This window comes from Dermacentor andersoni, chromosome 3, assembly GCF_023375885.2.
Source record: "Dermacentor andersoni chromosome 3, qqDerAnde1_hic_scaffold, whole genome shotgun sequence".
Classification (NCBI taxonomy): domain Eukaryota; kingdom Metazoa; phylum Arthropoda; class Arachnida; order Ixodida; family Ixodidae; genus Dermacentor; species Dermacentor andersoni.
This window is the reverse complement of record NC_092816.1, coordinates 29,931,774-29,945,302: the sequence shown is the minus strand read 5'-3', so window position 1 is coordinate 29,945,302 and position 13,529 is coordinate 29,931,774. Positions and strand designations below refer to the sequence as shown.

At 50.3% G+C, this 13,529-nt stretch overlaps 1 protein-coding gene across 2 annotated transcripts in view; it reads left to right on the top strand.

The window, feature by feature from the left end:
* Nucleotides 1–13,083, top strand: part of LOC126518165 (gastric triacylglycerol lipase-like) — a 32,724-nt gene extending 19,641 nt beyond the window's left edge. Inside the window, exons 6-9 of one of the 2 annotated variants that reach the window (XM_050168013.3) lie at nucleotides 52–207; nucleotides 1,599–1,670; nucleotides 10,758–10,826; nucleotides 11,571–13,083. In XM_050168013.3, the coding sequence (XP_050023970.2) occupies nucleotides 52–207; nucleotides 1,599–1,670; nucleotides 10,758–10,826; nucleotides 11,571–11,840 (567 nt within the window). In that variant the 3' untranslated portion in view covers nucleotides 11,841–13,083. The remainder of the gene's footprint in view (nucleotides 1–51; nucleotides 208–1,598; nucleotides 1,671–10,757; nucleotides 10,827–11,570) is intronic. The other variant, XM_055065093.2, reaches the window with a different exon arrangement.
* The last annotated feature ends 446 nt before the right edge of the window (nucleotides 13,084–13,529 follow it).

Below are 13,529 nucleotides of genomic sequence, written 5' to 3'. Positions count from 1 at the left end.
TGAACAAAAAAGAGAGACGCTAATATGTCGCCTCTGCGTGTATTCTTACAGGCCGTGTTCGCCATGTTCGGCGAGTACGACTTCCTTCCGAGCAGCCCGTTGATGAGACTCGTTGCCGGAACCCTGTGTCTGTTCGAGGAGTCGCGCAGCCTTTGCGAGAACACAATCTTTTTTATTTGCGGACCGGAAGGGCCGCAACTCAACAAGGTGAGTTCGCTTGGATGAGTGACAGACCTAACGAGCTTTTCGGAAACCGACAAGGTGGAGGAACACTGATGAAAGGGAAACGGCACCCGCCGCGGTTGCTCAGTGGCTATGGTGTTGGACTGCTGAGCACGAGGTCGCGGCATCGAATCCCGGCCACGGCGGCCGCATTTCGGTGGGGGCGAAATGCGAAAACACCCGTGTACTTAGATTTAGGTGCACGTTAAAGAACCGTAGGTGGTCGAAATTTCCGTAGTCCTCCACTACGGCGTGCCTCATAATCAGAAAGTGGTTTTGGCACGTAAAACCCCATAATTTTTTTAATGAAAGGGAAACGGCACATCCGTTTTTGTAGTAGCACTTTATACTTGGTGACCAAAGCAATGCGTTCACGAAGTGTTTCTGGCTTCTGCAACTGCTTCCGGTGCGTGTAGCAACGAAAAACGTGGCTTTCGAGATCACTTTCTGTAACCCGGAGGAATGCGTAGTTTTGGCGTGGATTTGGACACCATGTGTGGCAAAGGAATTAATACAGCTCAGTGGCAAAATACTGCTTCTCAGTTGAAGAGAGAAAGGATGCATAGAGGGCAGGGAGGCTAACCAGAAGTAGCTCTGACCGGTTAGCCTGCATAGAGGGAAGAAGTGGGTGGATAAAAAAAATAATACACCGGAAAGGTGATGGTGCCGTGTTCGATACCTAGACCAGGAGGAATTTTATTTTAGCTGCGGAGCTTCCGACGAGTCAGTGGAGGTTGCCTTTTGTAAATCCGTGTCATGTTAAGGTGGATGTTCCAGTCTTATCTTTAATGGTGGTTACTATGTTATTCGTATTTTTCTTGATATTTCATTAGCTTGCCCTCGGCTTCTTCCTAAATGTCTAATCCTTACGCGTGAGTACTAGGTTCTCGAAGAATTATTTTACGGAGCACGGGTGGCAAATTGTACGTGGAAAGGGCACTGATTCAGTGATTTCTTTTTAATAAAACTTGAACTGTTGGCGAGTTTTATGCTGCCAGTTTTCCCCAACGGTAACTCGTTTATTCATTATGCCAGAAAGATGAGTTTCGGCAGCTTGCTTAAGATGGGTTGGCATTTACTTGCACGTTAACCAGAACTACGACCTGGAAGTCATTAACTGCACCTAAATCTAAGCGCACGTTTCTCTTTGCTTTTCATTTCCATCGGAGTCCCGCGAGCATACAGTTTCCTTCAAATTAAAGCAGACGAAAGACGGGCCAACAGCAAAAGAACAAAGGAGAACATAATCAAGTGCATCGGTGTAGTAACCGGCGTACCGTACGTTAAAAAAAAAAAATGCAGCTAAGATCCTACTGTTCTCGAACGCAATGCGTCGGGATGACATTTTCGTGCAGCTCCATGTCACACTCTTGCAGACTCGGCTCCCCGTTCTTGTGAGCCACACGCCGGCTGGCACGTCGGTGAGGAACATGGCACACTACGCTCAGGTGAGACGAAAGATAGAGCATTGCTCGCATACGATGCGTGGCGTGTGTGTGTGTGTTTAGTTGCGAATATACGCGAAACAAGCTTGCTTTATATTGGCACGTCGTAGTCACGCCGAACAACGACAGTGGCACAACACAAGTCGCGAAAGACAAACTACTTATTGGGCGAACCTGTGCCCAGAAAGATCAAGTAACACTCATCCGGGGGGGGGGGGGGGGGGGGGGTATTCTACAAGAGTCCACCTAGTGGACTGTCCATTTCGGCCGCTTCTGATTGGATGTAGCTGTATGAGCGAGGAGGATAAGAGCGGCCCCAGCCAATCAGCACGGCCGAAATGGACAGTCCACTAAGTGAACTCCTACAGAATACCTCCGCAGCACTGTCACATCGGTGAGCACACTAGTCTATCGTCGAAAATGTGATCTGGAAGCGAAGCGCGTCGGCTTTTATGACTGGTCGAAGGTTCTAGCATGACCCCTGGTGCTCGCGCGTACCTTCCGGGAAGTACAATATGATCACGCATTCAATATGATTACACAGGGTCCGGTGGGAGCATGGACGACAGATATAATAAACGATAACATTCGAGTAGTTTCCAAATCATACAGGCGCGTCTTGCGCTGGGCGATAACTGGCGGTAAAATTTAGGAGGAATTCTCAGGTTTTACCTGCCAAAAGCACGACTTGATTATGAGTCACACCGTAGTGGGGTACTCCGGATTAATTTTGACAACCAGGGGATCTTTAACGTGCCGAAATGAATGGGACACTGGCGTTTTTGCGTTTCGCCCCCATCGAAATGCGGCCGGGATTTGATCCCGCGAACCTCTTGCTTAGCAGCGTAACACTATAGCCGCTAAGCCACCGCGGCGGGTAGCGATAACATTTCACGGCTGAGATGGGGTCCCTCGGAAAAAGGATAAACAAGTACACGTGTCAGTGTTGATATAAAACGACAACAGACAAATACCGCCTCGAAGCGGCTGCCATGAAGATAACTATAGATACGAGCTCGTGCCTGTTCCTTTCGACCGCGATATCGGTCGTGCTTACCGTAACATTGTAAATATGCCTTGTAAATAGCTCCCTGCCTGTGTTTGACGCGACATTCGGTGAGCGTTCCCCGTATACCCGCCGTAGAGCTTCGCAGTGGTCGCAACGCTGACCATCCCGCAATGCCCTGTGGTGATGGGATCTCCCGTATAGATGCGATCGAAGATACTCGCTCTCGCTCACTTACGCATCTTACGAGACTCCACGCTGATTTTTTTACTTCAACTCGATGTTTATGTTTATGTTTACACAACCCGTACAAGTTGTGCAATGTAGAAGAACGCCCTGGCGAGAAAGCCGCAGATGTTGAAATGGAGCGGCGCAAGAAAAAAACATAAAAAATAAACAAAAGACATACGCCACTGAGGCAGGGTGTAAGGAAACAGGACGAGCGGGGCACTTGAAACAATAATTGATTTCGAACGTCACAGTAATATATACAAACCGGCCTCGTAAACGTGGAAACACAAACAAACCCCCAAACCATCTTTCCGCTGGTGGTCTCGCACAAGTAAACAAACCCTCCTTCCACAAAAGTAATCTTCTGCGAGTAAACAAACCCGCCTTCAGCACAAATAATCTTGTCCGGAAGGAAAACTTCTGATCCTTTTGCAATAACACAGCTCGAAGGGCCCACTGAGCCGGCTTCACGCAGCTGCAGCAAAGCAGAGTCGAACAAATATACTCAACAAATAAATACATTCGAAGTGCCTCGCGCACTATCTACACAGTTATAGACGTACCATCAGCGTCAAATGAAATGTGAAGAGCGAAGCGCGTGGTCCAAGCATAAGTGAAGGTATAGGGCGCGCCGTCTAGTGATCGCCCTTATTTACAGTCGCGCACATCCGGTTTGGCCGCACTGCTCAAGTTTGCTGACCGAAAGAATGAAATTGGAGCACAAGCCGCAAACCGCATGGGCGGCTTGTGCTCCACGGTCACCACGGTCACCGCTGTTCGCATTTCATCTTGACGCCGATGGCACTTATGGTTTCGGCGAACTGTGCGAGTATACTTGCCATAGACTGCAATATTTTCTCGTCCCTTTTCTTTTATTTTCTCCTTTCCAAACATCATAACCAGAACAGAAGCGAAAATATCTCACTATAGGAGGTCTCGCGCAGCGCGACCAAACAAGATGCGCGCGCTTGTCAATGGTGATGACTGAACGGCGCGTACTATACCTTCCCTTATGCTTGGGCCACTCGCTCCGCTGTTCACGTTTAATTTGACGCTGATAGTACACTGTGCACGTATGTATATACTCACACGGCTATTCTATTACATATGCGCATTCACTTACACGTACATGCGCGGCAAACAAATCAGTCAACGCCCTGCAAACATCTGACATGCATTGCATACTTATGTATAGACTGGCAGAATAGCTCTTTTATGCAACACTTGCACAGCACGTAGCTGCCCTCAAAAGCATTAATCGAGTTTGGAGATCTGAGCCGGGATAATGTAGCGATCTCTTTTGCTAAATTCTATTTCTTCCTTATCATTCACCACACACGACCGGCTGATCGTGGTGATAACGAAGGCGGTGTGTCGCCCGGGCCAATCACGAAGCCAGAAAACAAAGAAACTGTGGTATCACGTGCCAAAACCACGATATGATTATGAGATGCACGCCGTAGCGGAGGACTCGAGATTAATTTTGACCACCTGCGGTTCTTCAAGATGCCCCTTTGCGCGATAGACAGGTTGTTTTTGCATTTTGCCCCCATCGAAATCCGTCTCACGTGGCCGGGGTTTGATCCCACGCCCTCAGGCTCAGCAGCGCAACACCAAAGCCATACGTCACCACGGCGGGTAGGAATCGGAATAGAATCGCCACATTATCCCGACCTTGTTCTCTTTCTATATTTTTGTTGAAAGCGCTATATTCAACATGCCTGATTAAATGGAGAGCATGCGAATTAAGGAAGCCCGGCCGGGCGCCTACAACGTCTCAGTCTACTGTACAGAAACTGCTCAAATTGTCAGCCGGAACGTGAAGAGGCAACATTTGCAACTATGCAACTTTCACTATTCTGTACGTGTACACTATACGTGTTCGCAGTTACCATAACTGTGCACCTCTAAAAATAACCACAAGGAAAGGAATTGACGAGAAGTTCGCGCGCGGTGGTTTTCTGCGCCTGCTGCAATACTAGATGTTATTGAAAGGGGGTTTATTGCAGCTCGTACGAGGGATCGCAAGTGGCTCTTGATCGCGAGTCCTAGCCGTTCGCATCAGCAGCCCGAGCTCGGGTCTCGCGCCGCAGCGGTGGCAGTCCGCACAGCGCCACATGCATGTTACCCACTACAATTGCCCCCGCCGCGAAGAGGAGCCATCCTGGCGACCTAAGGTGATGACACGATAAGGGGGTCGTGGTACGGCTTCAGACGACTGACGTGAACCGTCTCGCGGCCACGGCGGCGTTTGTCCGAAGATGGCGTCACCGGTTCCACCACATAATTCACCGGCGATGTACACGCGACGATCCGGTACGGACCCTGATATTTTGGGGCAAGCTTTGGGCTAAGGCCTGGAGATTGGAAGGGCAGCTGAAGCCAGACGTGAGAGTCCACGGCGAAGGACTGTGTGGGCTGCCCGTTGTCGCGGCGATCTTTGTGGATACCTTGGGTATCCGACGTGAACGAGCGAGCCAGTTGGCGGCACTCTTCAGCATGGCGAGCAACTTCGGAAAGAGGGGTGAATTCAGAGGCATCCGGATGATATGGTAGCATGGTGTCGAGGGTAGTGGATGGTTCACGACCATAAAGAAGGAAAAATGGGGAGAAGCCTGTGGTAGCCTGAACGGCGGTGTTATACGCGTACGTCACAAAAGGGAGGACATTGTCCCAATTGGAATGATCAGACGCGACATACATGGTGAGCATGTCACCCAGAGTGCGGTTGAACCGTTCCGTGAGACCGTTAGTCTGTGGGTGATACGCCGTAGTGGTGCGGTGAATAGTGCGGCAAGCGGCGAGTAGCTCATTAATAACTTCGGACAAGAAGACACGGCCTCGGTCGCTGAGCAGTTCTCGCGGTGCGCCATGCCGTAAGATGAAATGCCGTAACATGAATGCGGCGACGTCGCGAGCAGCAGCCGAAGCAAGTGCAGCGGTTTCGGCATATCTTGTGAGGTGGTCTACTGCAACAATTATCCAACGATTTCCTTTAGCAGTGGATGGAAGAGGCCCATAGAGGTCAATGCCAATCCGATCAAAAGGACGTGCAGGACACGGCAAAGGTTGCAGAGGGCCAGTCGTATGAGGAGATGTCTTGCGTCGCTGACAGGCTACACATGACCGAATGTATTTGCGGACATAAGAATACATGCCGCGCCAGTAGTAGCGCTGACGGAGCCGCTCGTAGGTTTTCAGGACGCCAGCATGAGCTTGTTGGGGGTCGGCGTGGAAATGCGTGCATATGTCGGAGCGCAAATGGCGAGGGATGACTAGCAGCCATTTGCGACCTGCCGGCTGATAGTTTCGGCGGTACAAGATGGCGTCCCGTAGCACGAAATGGGTGGCTTGGCGACGAAGGGCTCGAGGGCATGTAGCCTTTGAAGAACTGTGAAGAATGTCAATGAGAGACACAATCCACGGGTCTTTCCTTTGTTCAGACGGCATGTCAGTAACAGCAAGTGTAGCAACTGGGCACTCTACGGGTGAGGGTGGCGTTTCGTCGGATCTCATGGGTGATCGGGAGAGTGCATCGGCATCAGAATGTTGGCGCCCGGATCGATAGATGACGCGAATGTCAAATTCTTGGAGCCGAAGAGCCCAACGTCCAAGACGGCCTGACGGGTCTTTCAGTGACGCAAGCCAGCAGAGCGCGTGGTGGTCTGTCACAACATCGAACGGATGGCCATACAAGTAAGGGCGAAATTTGTTTAACGCCCAAACTATAGCCAAACATTCTTTTTCTGTGACAGAATAATTGGTTTCTGCCTTCGTGAGGGCACGACTCGCATATGCAACCACATATTCCGGAAAGCCAGGCTTGCGTTGCGCAAGGACGGCTCCAAGACCAACGCCACTGGCGTCTGTATGAACTTCGGTCGGTGCAGTCGGGTCATAGTGGCGTAGAACAGGTGGTGAGGTAAGCAGACGACGCAAAGTGGTGAAGGCTTGGTCACATGCCGGAGTCCAATCGCGAAGGTCACCTGGGCCAGCCCAGCCAGGAGCTTCGTCAGAGGAGCGATGATGCAGGCAAAATTGCGTACAAAGCGTCGAAAATACGAGCAAAGGCCGATAAAACTTCGGAGCTCTTTCAGTGTAGTCGGCCGCGGAAATTCTGCGACAGCACGAAGTTTGTCAGGGTCGGGAAGGACGCCGTCTTTGGAAACGACATGGCCAAGTATGGTCAGCTGTCGGGCGCCGAAGCGGCACTTTTTCAAGTTAAGTTGAAGGCCGGCGGTGGCAAGACAAGTAAGGACTTCGCGTAGACGAGAGAGGTGAGTGGTGAAATCAGGGGAGAAAACTACCACGTCGTCTAAATAACACAGGCACGTCTTCCATTTGAGGCCTCGCAGAATATTGTCCATCATTCTTTCGAATGTCGCGGGCGCATTGCAGAGGCCGAATGGCATTACTGTAAACTCATACAGGCCATCAGGCGTAATGAAAGCTGTTTTCGGGCGGTCGGATTCATCCACTGGCACTTGCCAATAGCCCGATCGCAAGTCCAAAGAAGAAAAGAATTCAGCACCATGTAGACAATCCAGGGCGTCATCTATGCGCGGTAGAGGATAGACATCTTTTCGTGTAATCTTGTTGAGGCGACGATAGTCCACACAGAAACGAATCGAGCCATTTTTTTTCTTAACGAGTACTACGGGCGATGACCAAGGGCTGCACGATGGCTTGATAACACCACGGTCAAGCATGTCTTCAACTTGCTCGGTGATGACACGACGCTCGGTGGATGACACGCGGTACGGACGCTGGCGTAATGGTGCGTGATGTCCCGTATCAATGTGGTGAGAGACGGTACTTGTGCGGCCTAACGATGCTTGGTTCCAGTCAAAAGACGCGTGAAACTCATTTAAAAGAGTAATTAGCCGCTCACGTTGTGTCGGCTCGAGGTCATCGGCAATGGAGCGACAAAAAACATCCGGTGGGACTCGGTTAGATGGCACATGGGGCGTCAGTGCTGTTACGTTGGCAGTATCGACGTCGTCGGCCATGGGGAAATGCACAATAGCGTCAGCGTCCACAGACTCGATGGTACCAATAGTCTCGCCACAGTGCAAAGCCAAAGTGTACGAATTTGGGTTAGAAATCAGTATTTCTGCAGCACCATGGTGAACCGTGAGGAGGGCGAAAGGCAACAATATAGGCTGGCGGCGAATGAAGACGGCAGCGGGTGTAAACATGACCGTCGCTTCGGCAAGCGATGCACATGAAAGAGGGACAAATACAGCACTGTGAGGAGGAAGGTCAGTATCTGAAGCTACACAGATCCTGCTAAGATCGTGAACTAGAAAGTCGCGAGATGGCAAATCGCACAGAACGGAGAACTGAACCTCAGCACGTGCACAGTCGATGACGGCATGATGGCGCGACAGAAAATCCCAACCGAGAATGACATCGTGGGAGCAACAAGTTAACACAAAGAAATCAATGGAATACAAAATGTCTCGAATCAGCACTCTGGCAGTGCACATAGCGACTGGCTGTACTTGTTGCGCACTGGCTGTTCTAAGCAATGGAATCGAAGGCTTCATGGTCACTTTCCGCAATGCACGACAAAGCTTCTCGCTAATCACGGATACAGCAGCACCTGTATCGACGAGCGCAAGGGATTTGATGCCATCAACGCACACTTCAATAACGTTAGCGGGGGAAAAACGAGGACTTTGATGTTCCGACGATGACGCAGTTCGTGCCTCAGGAACTGCGGAAATCAGTTTTCCGCCTCAGCAGTACTGGCACTGTGTCTACGACGCATGGGTGAGAGTGAGCGCCGACGAGGGGAAGGCGAGCGACGAGTGCCGTAGAGCTGTGACTGCGGTGCCGGTATGTCATCAGCAGCGTAGACTTCTGGTGGTGGTCGTGAAGGCATACGGAAAGGTCGGAAGTCGGAGCTGGGTCGTCGCGGGGTGCCCACGAAGGCCGGCAAGCGCCGGCGGCAGAAGCGCACTACATGACCCGGGGTACCGCAGGCATAGCATATTGGGCGGTTGTCAGCAGTGCGCCAAGGATTTGGACCCTGCTACTGTGCACTGAAAAAGGGATCCGCCGGCTGGCGAGGCGAAGGAGAGAACACCGGCGGGCGAGGCGCTGAAGGCGGAGGAGAGAACCCCTGTAGACGAGGCGCCCGCGCAACGGCTTCAGCATACGTCAGAGGCGCGGCCACGGGAGCCGGCTGACACGGAGGTGGAAGAGCTTCGGTCACTTGCTCTTGAATTATCTGTCGGAGCGCTGGAGCCAAACATTGAGAAGGCTTCTCCGTGGTGGGCAAAATCGAGAGCTGTCGTGCGACCTCCTCGCGCACAAATTCTTTTATTTGCGTCAGCAAAGTTGTGTGGTTGTCGCCAATAATTAATGCTGCTAGCGAATCTTCCGTAGGCGGTGGGCGCCGAGCTAAGATGCGTTGTTTCCGTAGCTCGTCAAAACTTTGGCACAAATTGATAACTTCGGCCACGGTACGCGGATCCTTCGCTAACAACATCTGAAAGGCGTCCTCATCAATGCCTTTCATAATGTGTTTTATCTTGTCCTGTTCTGACATTGACGGATTCACGCGCTTACACAGGTCAATGACATCTTCGATGTAACTTGTGAAAGTTTCACCGTGATGTTGCGCACGCCCCCGTAAGCGTTGTTCTGCGCGAAGCTTGCGCACAGCGGGGCGCCCGAACACTTCAGCGAAACTTGTTTTGAATGTGCTCCATGTTGCGAAATCGTGTTCGTGGTTTCGGAACCAGAGGTTCGCGACGCCGGTTAAGTAAAACAACACGTTGTGCAACTTGGTGACGTCGTCCCACTTGTTATGTTGGCTCACCCGTTCGTAAGATGACAACCAATCCTCCACGTCATGATCATCGGTGCCGCTAAAGATGGCAGGATCACGCTGGCGCAACACACCGGAAACGATGACCGCCGGAGGCTGTGGTGCATGTTCCTGGGTGGTTTCGTCAGGCATGGTCGCAGCAGTCGGTAGCGTCCGGCTTCGGAGTTCCAGTTTCCGAGGTCGACCCCGCAGCTCCACCAAATGAAAGGGGGTTTATTGCAGCTCGTACGAGGGATCGCAAGTGGCTCTTGATCGCGAGTCCTAGCCGTTCGCATCAGCAGCCCGAGCTCGGGTCTCGCGCCGCAGCGGTGGCAGTCCGCACAGCGCCACATGCATGTTACCCACTACAGTTATATATACCGTATTTGCACTAATGTAACAAGTTTCTTTTTCGCGTTATATTCGTGGCCGCGTTATTTACTTGCAGATACGGTTGTGTACGTACAGTGCTCAGCGATTAAAACGTGATAGTTAGAACGCAAGGCTGCCTGAAGTTTTGTAAATGTAAATGGGTAGTCTGCAGACTGTCCATTTTGTATGAGCAGCCCGCAAAGAAGTATTGGCTTTTGGCTGCCTTCTGGCGTTAAGCTATAGTTGCGTCACATCGGGTTTCATCTACCTACAGCAGTTAACATCGATTGGATCGATTCGATTAGATTATAGGGTTTTACGCGCCGAAACCGCGATATGATTATGGGGCACGCCGTAGTGAGGCATCCCAGATTTATTTTGGCCACCTGGGGTTCTTCAACGTGCACCCAATGCACGGCACATGGGCGTTTTCGCATGTCCCCCCCATCGAAATGTGGCCACCGCGGCCGGGATTCATGCCGGGCCCTCGGGATGAGTAGCGCAAAGCCATAGCCACTACGCCACCAGGGCGGGTATCGATTCGATGACCGAACATTTTAAGGTCAGCTCTACATTTGCTTAGCTTTCTTTCGCTGCATCGTAGTCTTTTGAACGATTTTGCTAATTTTCGCATCTGTGTCCTCTGTTTCGTTCTCTGTTTTAGTTAGTGCTAAGTGAGAAGTTCCAGAAATTCGACTTCGGCAAGACCAGGAATCGAGTGCGCTACGGACAGGTAAGGAGCTCTTGACATTCTTTGGTTGTCGCGCATAGCTTGCAGCGTAGGTTAGGGGGGGGGGGGGGGGATGTAGTGCGTGCACTGCTGAATGCTTATATCCCTTTTACAGGGCAAAGCGTCGTCGTTGTCAGTTATAGTCTTTTCAAAGTGTACAACGTCTCGCACACAGAAAGCAAAAAGTCACCTAGTTTTTAGCTCTGCTGCAGGGCACACTTTATCGAGAGCAAATATGAAATGTTTATGTGCAGCAAGCGTTAACGAAGACAGAAACGCTAAAATGATGAAATCACATCGTGGTTTGGCATTACATACCGAGCCAAGCTGCTGGGGACACTTATTGATTAATGCTTTTGGTTGATGCTATGAGGCCCGTGGCTGCTGTGACGTAGCCCTGCTTCAAGGATCGATCCGCGTTACAAACCGCAATAAAGCTCTCGCGCGCACTCATGTGGCGTACCGCTATCAGGATCGGCCCACCAATTCATCACCTATGATTACACTGTCCGCGGGACCGGCCCAGTTTACTGGGCCAGTTGATCCACGTACAGTAGAGGAAAGAGCCAGAAAGAGCTTCGCTTTAAAGGTCATTGCGCATGAAGTTTGTTATCAAACCATTTCATAGCTTTTCTCGTTTGCCTGTGAGAAAGGAAGAAAGCGAGAAAGGAGTGTAACAGAAACCGGCTCTTTTTAAAGTTCTCACTTGCGTGTTGCTTTTTTTTTGCCGTCGCTTCTTCTACGTAGGAGACGCCTCCCGTGTACAACCTGTCGCGGGTAACGGCGCCTGTGGCGTTGTACTGGAGCAGCGGCGACTGGCTGGCCGACCCGAAAGACGTGTCGCAGCTCCGTGACCAGCTGCCCCGGCTGGTGCTGGACTTTCGCGTGCGAGACCCGTCCTTCACGCACCTGGACTTCAGCGTGGGCGTCGGCGCGCGCCGCCTGGTGTACGAGCCCCTCATGAAGGCCATGACCAGCGTGCGGACTCTGTTGCACCATTTTTACCCCAAATCGTGAACACTGTTGCAGAAGCTGCGCAACGAACCATTCGTAGCCAAAGCTGTTCAGCCCCAAACCACTTGCGGAACTCGGAGTCTCCAGATCTGGGCATCGTCCTCACAGGCCGATCGAAGTGTGGTGACTCTGGCATTCCAAGAAAAATTATTGATGGCAAGGTGGCATCATTGGTGCTCCTAATGACGCTATATTTCAGGTGCTAGATTAAAGAAAAAGGAACTGCACAGTCTTACAATGACAGACATCGACGACTGAAATAACAACAAAAAATTAGCATAACCACTTTTGTAGCGTTCTGTCGCACAAAAAGGAGAGACCCAAATCTAAAGAAATGCATATGCGTGTTATTTCTGGGGCGTCACGCATTCAAGCCACCAGGAGTGGGCTTATGGCGCAAAGACAATTTAGAAAAAAAAATACCTTTGGTCATTTATATTTTTGTTTTTGTCCTGTCCTGTGCAGGCGGTAAAAAAGTTTCAGAAGTTGGTAGTACTGGCCTACAAGTACCTAGACCACGTTCTCACTAACTGTATCGTTTCGTTATGACCTGACATTTTCTCTCATGACCTACATGACCTGTCGATTCAGAGAAATTACAGGCACAGTCGTGCTTTGATTTAGGTAGCCACTGAGCTTCCACAACCATGACCTCTGAGATTGAGGGACGTGGCTCTAAGCGACGTCGACCGATCACAGAGACCATGCTGTAACACTCAATAACGATCTCTGCGATGCGAAGTTGTTTGATAAGCATATCATTTGCTCTATGGCCTAGTCGATGTCAAACGTGCTCGGTTACAAATTATACATCCAGGATTTTCTGAGGAGTATTGTCGAAGCGCAGAGACCACTATATTAGATGGAAGCGTCAAGGAAAGAATGGGATTACGCATAATGTTAACTCTCTCCAACGTGTTCGCGTGCAAGTCTCGAGAAGTCTACATGTTGAAAACAGGGCCGCAGACGATGGGTAACAGCAGAATTAAGGCGGACTACACAGAGGAGGAGGTGGAGGATAACAATTTCTCAGCAATTTGTGCGATCATGACTTGCTTGAAGAACACATCTTTACTAAATTTCTGTCTGATCGACGCTGAGAGCTTTTGGTTATGAAGCGTTATGCCACGAATGTCTAACGAATGTTGATAAAGTGGTTACCGCTTCATTCGAGGAGAGAAACTGCCCTCCATATGGTTACAAAATGATACACTTAGAGTTGAGAGTTACAAAAAAAAAAGAAAGAGAAACTACCCTTCTGGTTTCAAATGTTTTGCCTCGAATATCTAACGAGCCATTATACAATGACGTAACTATTTCATTCAAAGTGAGAAACTGCCCTCTATTCTTGAAGAAGACGATGAAATTCCATCGTAGATGCCTTTCTGAACACTGCGGTTAATGTCCCATCAGAAGCAATGGACAAAATATGTTCCACTCGAAATAATGAAAATGGCCCTGCTAATCACAGAAAAGAAATCGAACTTCAAAAACACCAGGGACCGGAATTTCCTTTATTTCCAGTGGTTTTCTAGTGAAAGGTAGGTCACGGATTGGATCTGTTAAATGCATTGTAGGCGTCAAATCGCCAACTTTGATGACACGCCTGACGCTGACTACGCGGTCATAAAAGAGTCAATGTAAATGTTTACTCACGCATTCTTTCCCCCTGCTATTCAAGCTAAAATGTTC